The sequence below is a fragment of the Chrysemys picta genome, chromosome 5 (genome assembly GCF_011386835.1).
Source record: "Chrysemys picta bellii isolate R12L10 chromosome 5, ASM1138683v2, whole genome shotgun sequence".
Classification (NCBI taxonomy): Eukaryota; Metazoa; Chordata; order Testudines; family Emydidae; genus Chrysemys; species Chrysemys picta.
Window position 1 is genome coordinate 80,543,353 of NC_088795.1, and position 12,624 is coordinate 80,555,976.

Consider the following 12,624-nt stretch of genomic DNA (forward strand, 5'->3'; position numbering starts at 1 on the left):
ACCATGTAGTCTGACTGGGTAGGGCAGGGATCGGCAACCTTTGGCACACGGCCCGCCAGCATAAGCACCCTGGCGGTCCGGGCCGGTTTGTTTACCTGCCAGGTCCACAGGTTCGGCCAATCGCGGATCCCACTGGCCACGGTTGCCTCTCCAGGCCAATGGGGGCTGCGGGAAGCGGTGGCCAGCACATCCCTCGGCCCGCACCACTTCCCGCAGCCCCCATTGCCCTGGAACGGAGAACCGCGGCCAGTGGGAGCCGCGATCAGCCAAACCTGCGGACCGCGTGCCAAAGGTTGTTGATCCCTGGGGTAGGGTTTAGCGTGCACTCATTTAGTTGGGGATTGGTCCTGCTTTGAGCAGGGGGTTGGACTAGATGATCTCCTGAGGTCCCTTCCAACCCTGATATTCTATGATTCCTAACTGAGTCGCCTTCGCGTCATTTTGAATTGAGCACTGCCAACAGAAAGCCATACTTGTCAGCAGTTTTCCCCTGAGCCTCACCATTCATGGCCCAGCATAGGCAGGCTTGGATTTTTTTTTAACATGTGAACCCCATGTTGTCACGTCTGAGCAGGCAGGGGCTGGCAAGACAGTAATCATACATTGTGCCTTGGCATCCCCTCTCCCCATTTGTGGAGGTGGGAGGAGGAGGAGTCCCCACACTCAGAAAAGGTGCCATGGCAGAAGGGTTGGACATAGCTCACAGCTCCCCTCTAGAGTGCTTCAGAGCAGAGCCGCTTGAATGCCTGACTGCTGCAGGAGAGATCAGAGCCCACACAAATGAATTGGTTGTGGCTTTCACCAACAGCTACAGTACTTTGGAGAAGGGCTGGCAGTACCCAGCACTGCACCCCTCCACCAGGCACATTTTTGTAGGTGGTGGGCCTGCTTCCCTTCTCTCTCTCCTTGTTTCCTCCCTATTAATGTCCAATTTTGGGGAAGTTCCTGATCCTACCCTCTCACACACCACCAGCTGCAGGAAGCTGTGGGACATCTCCTAGCCATGGAGTAGCATAGTTATAGACCTGCCACTGCCAGAGAGTTCCCTCTCAGCTATAGTAGAGGGCAGTTCTTAGTTTTGTTTTGGGAGCGGGCTCCTAGAGGTCCCTAAAAACTCTTTGTTTAAAATGACAATCCTAGCAGGCAATTATTGCCCTTTGCATTTTACAAAGGGGAAGGGCATCATCATTACAATGACAGGTGTAAGCCTACTAGCAAATATAAATTGATGACAGTGTCTCATTATAGGCACTGTGCTTTTTCCTCTCATCACTTTCACCTAAAGAGAGATGGTTGGGTCAGGAACCCACTGTCTGGAACTAGCAATTCCCCCACCTAATGCTAAAAATAAAGATTTTTATCTGCACAGAAAGGGGTGTTCTAGTAGTGTGAGTACAGAACTAGGAGCCAAGGTTCATAGATGTTAATCCCAATTCCCTTCTGTGGCGCTGAGTCCATAAGCTAAATTTTTGCATCCATTCCTCATTAAGAAAAATGGGGACACTACTTATAGAGATGTTCTCAGGATTAATTTGTTAAAATAGGAAAGGCCTGTCTAAATGCTAAGCATGTACTAACACATGGGCCCTTGCTGTATAACTCATTGAGTAGCCTTTGAAGTTAAAGGATTTTGTGTGTGTATGTTCTCAAGGAGCCAAATGAGAAAAACACTGATTATCAAACAAACTAGCCTTTGTGACTCAGCGGAACAACCAGTATGTACATTCAGTTAACTCCTTGGCACTGTCAGTTGTGGCATATCCCATTGTCAGCCATGGGCAGTATGCCAAGAAAGCCTGATTGTTTGGCATGTAAGGGCTACAGATGGTTTTTAAAACTTCTGTCTCTTCTTATTTCCAGCCAATTTCTGGAGTGCAACAACAAGTGGCAAGGCAAGCGAAGGCTTTCCTGTCCCTGGGAAAGATGGCAGAAGTTCAAATTAGTAGACCCAAATCCAGTGGAGAGAAGTCATGGCTGTGGTTTGCGACAGTGAAGTCTCTGATTGGGAAAGGGGTTATGCTTGCTGTCAGTCAAGGGAAAGTGCTGACTAATGTGCTCAACATTGCAAATGAGGACTGCATAAAAGTGGCAGCTGTTCTGAACAATGCCTACTACCTGGAGAACTTGCATTTCACCATTGAGGGGAAGGACACTCACTATTTCATCAAGACCACCTCCCCGGAGAGCGATCTCGGCACCTTGAGGCTGACAAGTGGGCGCAAAGCCCTGGAAAATGGCATCAACGTAACCGTTTCCCAATCCACCACGGTCGTGAATGGCAGGACTCGTAGGTTTGCTGATGTCGAAATGCAGTATGGTGCGTTAGCTCTTCACGTCCGCTATGGCATGACACTCGATGAGGAGAAGGCACGAATATTGGAGCAGGCTAGGCAAAGAGCTCTGTCCAATGCCTGGGCTAGGGAACAACAAAGAGTAAGAGATGGAGAGGAAGGTGCCAGGTTATGGACCGAAGGGGAAAAGAGGCAGCTGCTAAGTGCTGGGAAGGTACAAGGATATGATGGGTACTATGTACTCTCTGTGGAGCAATACCCTGAATTAGCAGACAGCGCTAACAATATACAGTTCCTTAGACAAAGTGAGATAGGAAAGAGGTAACACACTGGCTTAGCTGAGGCTGCCAAAGAGACTGACTGCATATCAGTGTCTTCTGAAAGGGAGACGAAACTGTTTTGCTGCATTACTACTTGAGCCTAAACTTATACCTTTGCTCAGATTTTGCTGTAGCACAATCTGAATAGACTCCACAAAGAAAAGAGAGCCTTCCAGAAGAATGATACTGCTAAAAACAAAACTTTTTTTTCTGAATGACCTTAAAGGTGATCTGCTTTAAAGAATATGTTTACATATGCATATCGCTGCACTCAAGTTGGACTGAAAGTATTAAAAAAAGGCCTAAAGATTTTGCAACAGGCTGTCTGTTCCTTTGAGCACTGTATTTAACTACAATACAGATCCATACAGTGTTTCCAAATATTACCGAATTGTTGACCTTTTGCTTACAAGAAGTAATCTTTCTTTCTCTCTCTCTCTCTATCTCTCTCTGCATAGGATGTGGTATATAGTTCTGTTCATTTTAAAATGTGGGGCAGAAATTATTGTTTATAGACAACCCAACTGCTTTAAATTGTGCTGCTTTCTAAAAGGACATTGGCACAATGACTTATGCTACCATGTGAATTTAATAATGGATTTTACAATGCTAACATGGTTTGCCTCGGGGGGCAAAATGGCAAATAGAATCCTTGTCACAGATAAGCAAAGGAAACCCTGATTTTTTTTGTAAATTATGTGAGACAAGTTGTTTATGGATTTTTATATGAATTACAATTTACTGTACATCAAATATTAGTCTCAGAGGAGTTAATTTATGTAAAGTGTTTAAAAAAGTTTATACTTAAAAATAAAATGATAAAAACATGTGCTGTGTGTGATTTTTTTAAAAAGAATTGCACCTTTGTTATGTTATAGCTGTACAGTATAAAGGATTATATTGTAGAGATATAACAATGTATGACTAATGTCCAGAAGTGTTAATATTTTTGTATTAGGTTTAAAACTGTGCATCTTTCTATCACTTTGCTGATAGGATGGAGCATTCCCAAGTGGCTGGCTAATCAGACAACTCCCTTTCCTGTCGCCCAAGCCGGTGCAGCTTCATCAGTCACTGCTAGAAGGCACAGTAACCAAATAAGGCTTGTTTATTATGATGGAAGACTTTAATAGGTTGTTTTTTTCTTGCCTTCTCCCGGCCCCAATGTAATAAATGGACATTTCTTCATAACAAGTGGGGTTTTTGTTGTTTGCTTTTTTTATGTGGGCTTAGAAGCTACGTTACGCAATGGAAAGAATAGTGTCTCAGGTGCTTGGCAAATGTATGTAGAAGATGATATGATGTAGTCTCATCCAGTTTATGTCAACTTTGTCTTCTGTATAATACAGCTGTTTTACATGTATACTTTTAAAATAGAGGAAAGCTAGCAATGATTAGATGCTACAGAGTTTCTGTTTAGAAGGGTAAGCCATTGAGTGGGTTAGTGCCCTGGCCTTGGGCTTCCAAGTCAAACCCTGTTACTCTGAAAACTGAACAGGAACTGGGGGTGAGATGGGGATGAATATCCTAGTGCCTAGTCATATCAGAAAACCACCACACAATATGGCATGCTGTGCTCCCAATAAAGGTCCATTGAATTGGTTGCAGGACAGCACTGAGGTGTGCACACGGTTCCAGGTAGGTGGCTTGCACAGCACCTCTGATCTGTGCGCCATTTCTTGGCTCAAGCCATTCTCAGCTCTTTGAGCACCAAATTCAGCCACAAAAAAAGTATTTTTAAGACAAGACAAAATTGGGTTTTTTTATTTTCATTGAACTATACATGGTATTTCTATCTATGTATGATAATGTCAAAACATAGCAAGTGAATATATCTTAAATATGAACGGTTCATGTGGATGTAAGAAAAATAGTTTTCTAATTGCTTTGTATACTGAGATTCTATCGTATTACATACTCTAAATTGCACAGCAGGATTGTTTGATAAACAGATTGGCTGGGAGAGATTCAAACTAGCTGCAGAACTAATTACACTTTTAATGAATTCTGCTCTTTTATTAGACTGAAAGCACAGATTAGTTAATATTTTTTACCCTTGAAGTTCTGAGGACCCTAAATTTAGAAACTATGATACGTCAGCCCCCAAAGGAGTGGTCTGGTTTAGCATTTTACAGTTTTAATCTAAAATGTAAAGTGTTTGCAGTTCTGTTGGGTGGCTCTGTCACAGCACTCTATCTAGCATGCTGCAAGTGCTCTCTGTTGAAATAGGCTCATATTCTTAATTATATCAAATGTTTCTGTTCTGTTTCAGTATGAAAAGCTTGTATAACATGTCAGAATTGAAATATATCTTCTACTTGACGTGTACTAGTTTCTTCTCCTTTGTTTGGGCACCAATAAATAACAAATTTATAGTATCTGTTGGTGATCATTCTAGATAAAGTCAAATCAAGCCAATTAGAGGCCTTGTTAGTAAGTATAATGAGCCTATTTCTTGCTAAAAAGACTTGTGATCTGGATTTGCTCCTGCAGGAAATAGTGACCTTGGGGAATATGTAAACAAAAGACCATTTTTTAAAGAAAAACTGTATAATTAAAAGAAGTAGCTTACAGCAAAGAAAATGAGATTCAACGTATTTTAGGCAAAGCCAGTCAAAATGCTTTCATGATATTTTGAGATGTAAATTTTGTCTGATTTGTATCGGTCTTTTAATTTGCCTTCTGAACTTTATATGTGTCCTGAATTTTCCACAAATTGATGACTATAGATTGCATTTAGGCTTTCCAATAAAAGCCAACCCAATGTGTGTGTGCGTTTATATTTGTTTTTTAAACGTGTGTCAGACCTTACAAGTGTGTTATTGCTTTTCAGTTTATACCTGAGGATGCAACGTGATCCAGTTGTACTGATATTGATTTATCTGCTACACAGTAATATCTTTGTTCTCCCATCCACTGGCCCAGTCTGCTAGTTCAGCAAAGTGAATTGCTCAGTGGGATCTCACTAGTGGCCTACTTTAAAGAAACATTAAGTACACCTCACAAAGTCAACTGTTATATAGATAATTCACTCTCCATGTTTACTTAGGAACTGGTCCCTCTCCTGCCTTCCTGAACAGTTAAAATAAGACTTAATTAAAGCATTTGATTACAAATAATCAATTTGGCAGTTATCACCCCTCCTCCCCCAGAGATGTCAGTCTACATTTAGATCCACTCTGTAGAAAGCGTTGATTTCAGCACTTGTGTGTGTGTGTGTCAAGAGAGTGCTTTGATTTTAGTTGGAACAGGCAGACTTCATCACACTTGCTATGTAGTGACAACCTCAACTTGCTAACATGTTGATCCAGCATGAATCAGGGCACTCTGCTCGGCTAAGTGTGGCCTATTTTTTATTTATTTACTGGTGCAGTGCTTTTGTATTTTCACACTTGGTAGCTGAGAGAAAGATATTTGCATTGGACAAGAAAAAACATGCCAGTTACAACTGCAGTCCTTCAAAACTGCTCTTTCAGTGAGGCCTGAGTGTTGTAAAGAGAAAAAAACACTGCACTACCGATCTTGCTCAGAGACCGACTCTACTGTATGCCTAAGGCTTTTAGGAGTACAAAATGTTTGTGTTCAGTCTCTTTAATTGTTGAGTTTAAATCCAGGTTAGTTACAAAGTTTTTATTTGAAACCTATGTTCAGTGTCACTCTCCAGATCTTTTGGAGCAATTTTTAGTGAACTGATCATTTTTTTAAAATATTCCCTTTATTTACTCTCCCCTACTTCCTCCAGCACTGCCCAATTGATAGGAGCCTCTTAATGACTAGCAAATCATGACTCCACAAATGGCTGGGTTTTGACTCCATGTCTCATTAGAAACCACAAGATGAGACGAATGTGTAATCTTCTAGTAGTGGGTGATGCACAGGGGAGACCCTTCTTAGAAGCTGTTGGAAGGGTTCAGACTAAAACAGAACTTTCAAAACAAGGCTAAGCACAAAGATCATTGCATGATGTAAAACACAGTCTAGGCTCATTTATTCAAAGCATTCCCCTCACTGAGTACCTTAGTTGACGGGATCATGTGGAAGCCAATGATCCAAAGGGCTGCACAGGTTGAATCAGGCATTTGCTCACACACAGCCGCTTCCTCCACCACCTGTGTGCACACAGCAGTGGCTCCACCCTCTCACTCTGTAATAAGCCAATAAGGAAGCTGGGAACAGGGATTTTAGGAGATGGGAAGGGGATCCTTACAGGGTGATACCTGGCACTGAGAGCCCTCCAGGCCATTCCACACACATCTACTGGAGTAGAGCACATACAGTGATAAATGGACAAAAACCCTAGGCCACAGTATACAAGTGTGACTGACTAAGTGCCTAAAAACAGTAGGTGGGTTTTCAGCGTGCTGATCATGGCCAGTTCCCAGTAGGTCCTGTAAATATGGATACCTAAAGTTAGGCAGCAAAAGTTTGAAACTACTAGCCTTCATTTATGCAGAATTGCAGGCAGGCGGATTGATCACTGTGTGCTGGAAAACAAGTTCAACTAGTACAGCCCCTTTCAGAGGGGAAGTGTCACAAAGAGTGGGTTCTCGTCTCGTCTCCTGACAAGCAGATATGGCTGGTCTGAGATAGTGAGGACAATAGGGACTCTAGATCAGTGGCTCTTAACCTTTCCAGACTATTGTACCCCTTTCAGGAGTCTGATTTTTCTTGTGTACCCCCCAAGTTTCACCTCACTTAAAAACTACTTGCTTACAAAATGAGACATAAAAATACAAAAGTGTCACAGCACACTATTAGTGAAATATTGCTCACATTCTCATTTTTACCATAGAATTATAAAATAAATCAATGGGAATATAAACATCATACTTAAATTTCACTGTATAGTATATAGAGCAGTATAAACAAGTCATTGTCTATATGAAATTGTAGTTTATACTGACTTCACTAGTGCTTTTCATGTAGCCTGTTGTAAAACTAGACAAATATCTAGTTGAGTTGATGTACCCCCAGAAGACCTCTGTGTACCCCCAGGGTACACATACCACTGGTGGAGAACCACAGTTTTAGATTATACTGAATTCCAAGCAGACAACTGTAGTCTGCTGTTGCAGTAGCTCTAGCTCTTGCTTTTAATAGTTCTCAAACACGTCTGAAACTACAACAATATTGCTCAATCCTTGGCATCAGCTTAATCATGGTTGTGCTGGGCCATATGCTTTACTAACTATTGGCCTGATTTTTAAGTCTCACAAGCCTGATCAGTTCAAGGCAGTGTTAAAGGTGGGAGCACTTGTTGTCAAGCATGCATACAACTGCACACCTAGTTGGGGGTGGAAAAATCAGGCCCTGTGTATCCAATGAATAAAGAAACACTACTGTTACAGCCGGAACACATTGCAAACCAGGCAAGGGAGAAAATAACTCAAGTCACCCTTGTGCACATGAAAGAAAAGTTCAATTGGTTTGCTGCTTTTTGTCTCCTTTCAAATGCCTTTTAGAAGATTATCCTCTTTCTGCATTTTTTTATTGCTCTTCAGTGCTTCTGCAAGTAATGGTCTCCTGATGTTAGTTAAATACTAATAACTTTTAGGTAAATTGAGTAACCCTTTTCATTTACTGACTTACAATTCTGTCATGGAGGAATATAAATTCCAAGCATCCTGTATAGAAAAATTACTGTAAACTGATCCAGAGCTCACAATAACATAATTATGCAGTTTACAGTTAATAGGTTTCACAAAGCCCGCTTAATACATCCTTTTGAGATTCGGGGGTAATTCAGAAGCTAAGAATAAGGCTACAAAGGGGAAAAGCTACTTCAGCTGGCTCTAGCTAGTAAATCACAGCTTATAAGATGTGCTGTACTCGGGCCCTCTCCAGTATAAACCAGCATTCAGAAGCGATGTACACATAGTAGCATGCTGGAAGCTTGTATTTTAACATTTGTGAAATTCACGGGCTTGGACCATGAAAAAGTTCCCGGAGCTGCGATTACAGGACCTAATTAAACTGAGAATTTTTAGAACAGGGAGCTCTCTCTAGAAACCCCTGGGAACATATTTGTGTTTGTTTGTCAGCCCTAAGGGGAAGAGTCCCATAGAATTTAAAAGGGATTGAAGCCAATGAGGGTCTACAGACATTACTCTAAAAACTTAAAGGGTTTAATAAAGAATGTGATCCTTTCTGTAAGTTATGTTTTAAACCAGCCTGTAGAATTTTATAGCAGGGATAAAAATTAGCAATATATTCTATACCACCAATATGATTTTTCTAGCATGTTCTATCAGATAGCTTTAAAAAAAAACCTTCTGGAACCATTTATTAAATTCTTTAGGAATTTTCAGAAGTGGGGGGCGGGAGCCACTGCATTCCTTAGTATGTGCATGATGGTTACAGCTGCAAGGACTCTGACAAGAGCATCTACCTTCATCTGTTGCACCACCAGCCACTCACCATGCCCTAAGCACACATTGCCTTCCATGATTGACTCTCCACCTGTGTTTCAAGCTCTGTCAGATTCACTGAAGGTGGGATTAATGTTCAGTCATTACTGGTGCAAACTGAAGAGCTGGCCCCTAGAGCATTGCTGAGGCAGGCCATAGTGCATGGATCCCTGGCTAGCCTAATTAGCCTGATGTGTTCTTAACATGTAGAGCGAGCCCCTCACTCCTCTGCCCGGTTCTGATTTAAATGAAACGCAAAGTACGAGAGAGGAAAGACATGGCTAGCTCCAGCCTGTGATGTATCATTTTAATAAAATTTCTGGCCCCAGAACAAACACAGGAGCTTGTACTTGTGTCTCAGTACATGGGCTGCAAACATTTAAAAACGAAGATGCTTCCTCTGGAGTCTGATGGTGCACCAGAGAAATTCCTCCTGAGAGCTAAAATTCAATCTTCTAGGGGGGAAAGGTGCAATTCTTAGTGGAGCTGAGGCTAAGGCGCCTTCCTGAACAATGCAGCTCCCCTCTGGATTCCCAGACCCTCAAACCCAACTTGCACTGGTCTGAAGGCACCCAGCGCTTTACATTTGCAACATGCACAGGTGCAAAAAGTCTGGGGAAGCTGCCTCGCTCTCAGCTCAGTTCTTTGAACCCTGCATTCCTTGCTCACTTAGGGTGACCAGATGTCCTGATTTTATAGGGACAGTCCCGATTTTGGGGTCTTTTTCTTATATAGGCTCCTATTACCCCCCACCCCCATCCTGATTTTTCACACTTGCTCTCTGGTCACCCTATGCCCACTACAACACTAGTCAAAGGTGGGCAGGGTCAGGCCTGGAAGCTGCGCTGCTGCCACTAGCCAAGGGGGTGGCAATATTTGACATAAGCCTATATCTGTCTCAGAACACAGTGGTTTTCAACCTTTTTAGGGTGTGTAACCCTTTCCAAATAATGTAGTATACCACCTACCCCCATCTGAGATAGGTGGGGGAGGGGGCCCACAGCGCCCGCCCCCCCCCATGTCAGCCTTCCATTTAGCAACAGCTTCTAGAGGTTTTCAAACTGTCAATCATGCCCCCCCCCCGGGGAGAAACGTTTGCGGGGGGGGGAGGTGAGGGACAATGCCAGGCAGCTCAGGAAGGGTGTGCCATCTCCCCTGCCTGACTCACCTCCAAAATTGTAACTCAAGGGGGGGAAGGGCTCAGATCCCTTTTTGAGCTGAATCCCCCCCCCCCTTAAATAAAAATCGTGGTTGTGCTCCCCTCCCCACCCCCACAGGCTGGGTGGCCTGCTGAGCTGAGTCGGGGAATGGAGCTGGCATGCCCTCCCCAAGCCCTGCCGTGTGGGGTGGCCCAAGCTGCTCCCCCCGCACAGTTTGATAATGTCTATACTAAATACGTGTTGGCCACTAGTACAGGATTTTTCTCATGTACCCCTACACGTACCTCAGTTTGAAAACCACTGACATAGCACATCACCCACACTATGCGCACGTAAGGCTACATAATTAATAAAGTATTTTCTGAAATCATAACCAGATTTTTGCACCATGCCTTATAGCTCATCTTCAGCACCACTGTGATCTTACAACCCCTTGCGTATGTCTCCAGCAGCACGCGTATGACTCTAGCACCCCCTAGTGGTACAGAAACATTGGGAAACTCAAAGAGGGGAATAGTTGGTAGCAAATCAGGCTAGTCTGCATTTCTCTCCCCATTGTTTGAAGAATTCTCATTATCCTCCATTTTAACAGCTTAGCGCTGCCCACAGAGTTTCACAAATACAGGCTATTACTGCTGCTTCATGCTCCAGCTCACTGATGCCTGGCCCTTGCAAAATAAATCATTCCCTTAAGATTTCCCTTCACCTCAAACACAATTTTTTGTCAATGTTCCTCTCACCTGGCAAATCAGAACGGAACTTGCTGCCAAGAACTGTTTTCTGGTCAGCTGAGTGCAGCAGCCCCGGCACCAATGCCTCCTAATGCTTTTTGAACTACTGCTGGTTTCACTTTAACTTGTCAGCCCAACAGCCCTGCAGAGAGGCTGAGAGATAATGCCAAATTTAGACCCAAAGCCACATTTTAAATGCATACAGAAGAGATGCTGTAGTGTCAGCCCTAAAGCCCAACATCTCCTAGCCACAGTCAGACTGGGGCACTGGTAACTTCCCCACACTGCCCTGCTAACATGCTTCAAGCCTGACCTGGAAGGACCGTTTCTAAGGAAAGATAGGTCATTTCCCATACACAGTCGCTCCTTGGGGTTCTCTGATGAGGGGGCTGGTTGTACTGTGCACACCTGCCTTCCAGCAGCCAGACTGAGAGACTGGGAAATTTGTCACAGGTCACAGAACCACCATCCGTTACTAACTACTCTGCACCATGTGGGAAGAGGCACTTACAAAATAATTGGACTATAAATTGACCAGGCTTCATTTTACTTCATACAATATTTTTACCCCTCTGGACCTGAGCTTTTGTATACCTGCGACCCCCCCCAGCCTGAGCTTTATCTGAACTGGTGACCTACAGGTCAGAGTTCCTGAATCCAATTACTAATCCCAGCTGTCATTCAGCTGCTGTGGCAGGAATCAGTTTGCGGCTGAAGAAGGGGTTTGGATGACAATTGTCCTGCACAGGCACTAGCCCGCAAGGAAAAACACTTGTGTTGACAACTTGTGCACTGTCTAAGAAGGGCTGCTACTGGCCAAAGCTGTCATCATCCTTAGTGTTTTATCCATAGTGACTAAAACATGCTAGCTCTGCATCAGCTTTCATACCAGGGGTATTATCTCAGCTACCTTTTCTTATTTTAGTTAGAAGGGACCTAATTTGTGGCCATTAGCCCTAACCCACCCACTGGGTGTCAAGAATAGCCTTGAACATACCTCCTGACAGCCATGCCATAACCACCTTTGGCAGATTGTTTAATCAGCTAGCTATTCTCAAACCTAACACGTGGTAACCTCTTCTGCTAGATAGAGCAAGCGGCTGAGCTGCTACAAATACTGTGGTTTCCTCTGCTGAAAGGCTACTTTGTAGCTTCATTCCTCCATGAATCAAGGCAGCTGGCCCTATAAATCCTGATTCCCCCTAAGTGAGCAAAAGCCCAGCAGCAGCATGCGGAAGAGAACGGACTCTCTGTCTTTCCAGTGGCAAAAGCAACCCAGCGACACTCAATGCTGTGCTAGGTCAGGCCTTCACCCTCTGCTAGGTTAAATGCTGAATCCTTCAGCAGCTATTAACGGTATTTTCCTCCTATACTACAACAGCAACAAGATGCTGAAGGAGCGACACTAATTGGCTGTTGTTGCACTTCTTCAGTGGCTGGAGAAACTTTGACCTCATGCTTTGTGATGCATCTAATGGCTTCTTATTTCTATGGCATTACAGCAATACATGATTTTATAGTTACTTTGAAAAAGCTGGTTCCGCCACTGTTGAAAAAAATAACATAGAGCGAGACTCTCCAGAAGAACGCTGTTAAATTGTCTATAACCAAGTGTCCAAACACTGCACTACGGTTGCTTAACATCAGCGCACTAGCAATTAATATGCCTGATATAACAGTGCACTACAAGGCCCATAAAATCTCCAGCAGTAGGG

General features: G+C 43.4%; 1 protein-coding gene across 35 annotated transcripts in view; it reads left to right on the forward strand.

Moving 5' to 3' along the window:
- The window catches only part of TENM3 (teneurin transmembrane protein 3), a 2,213,160-nt gene extending 2,207,785 nt beyond the window's left edge, over window positions 1–5,375 (forward strand). For all 35 annotated transcript variants that reach the window (XM_065596701.1, XM_065596700.1, XM_065596702.1 and 32 more), the window contains one exon: window positions 1,861–5,375. In XM_065596701.1, coding sequence (XP_065452773.1) covers window positions 1,861–2,616 — 756 coding nt within the window. In that variant the 3' untranslated portion in view covers window positions 2,617–5,375. The remainder of the gene's footprint in view (window positions 1–1,860) is intronic.
- The last annotated feature ends 7,249 nt before the right edge of the window (window positions 5,376–12,624 follow it).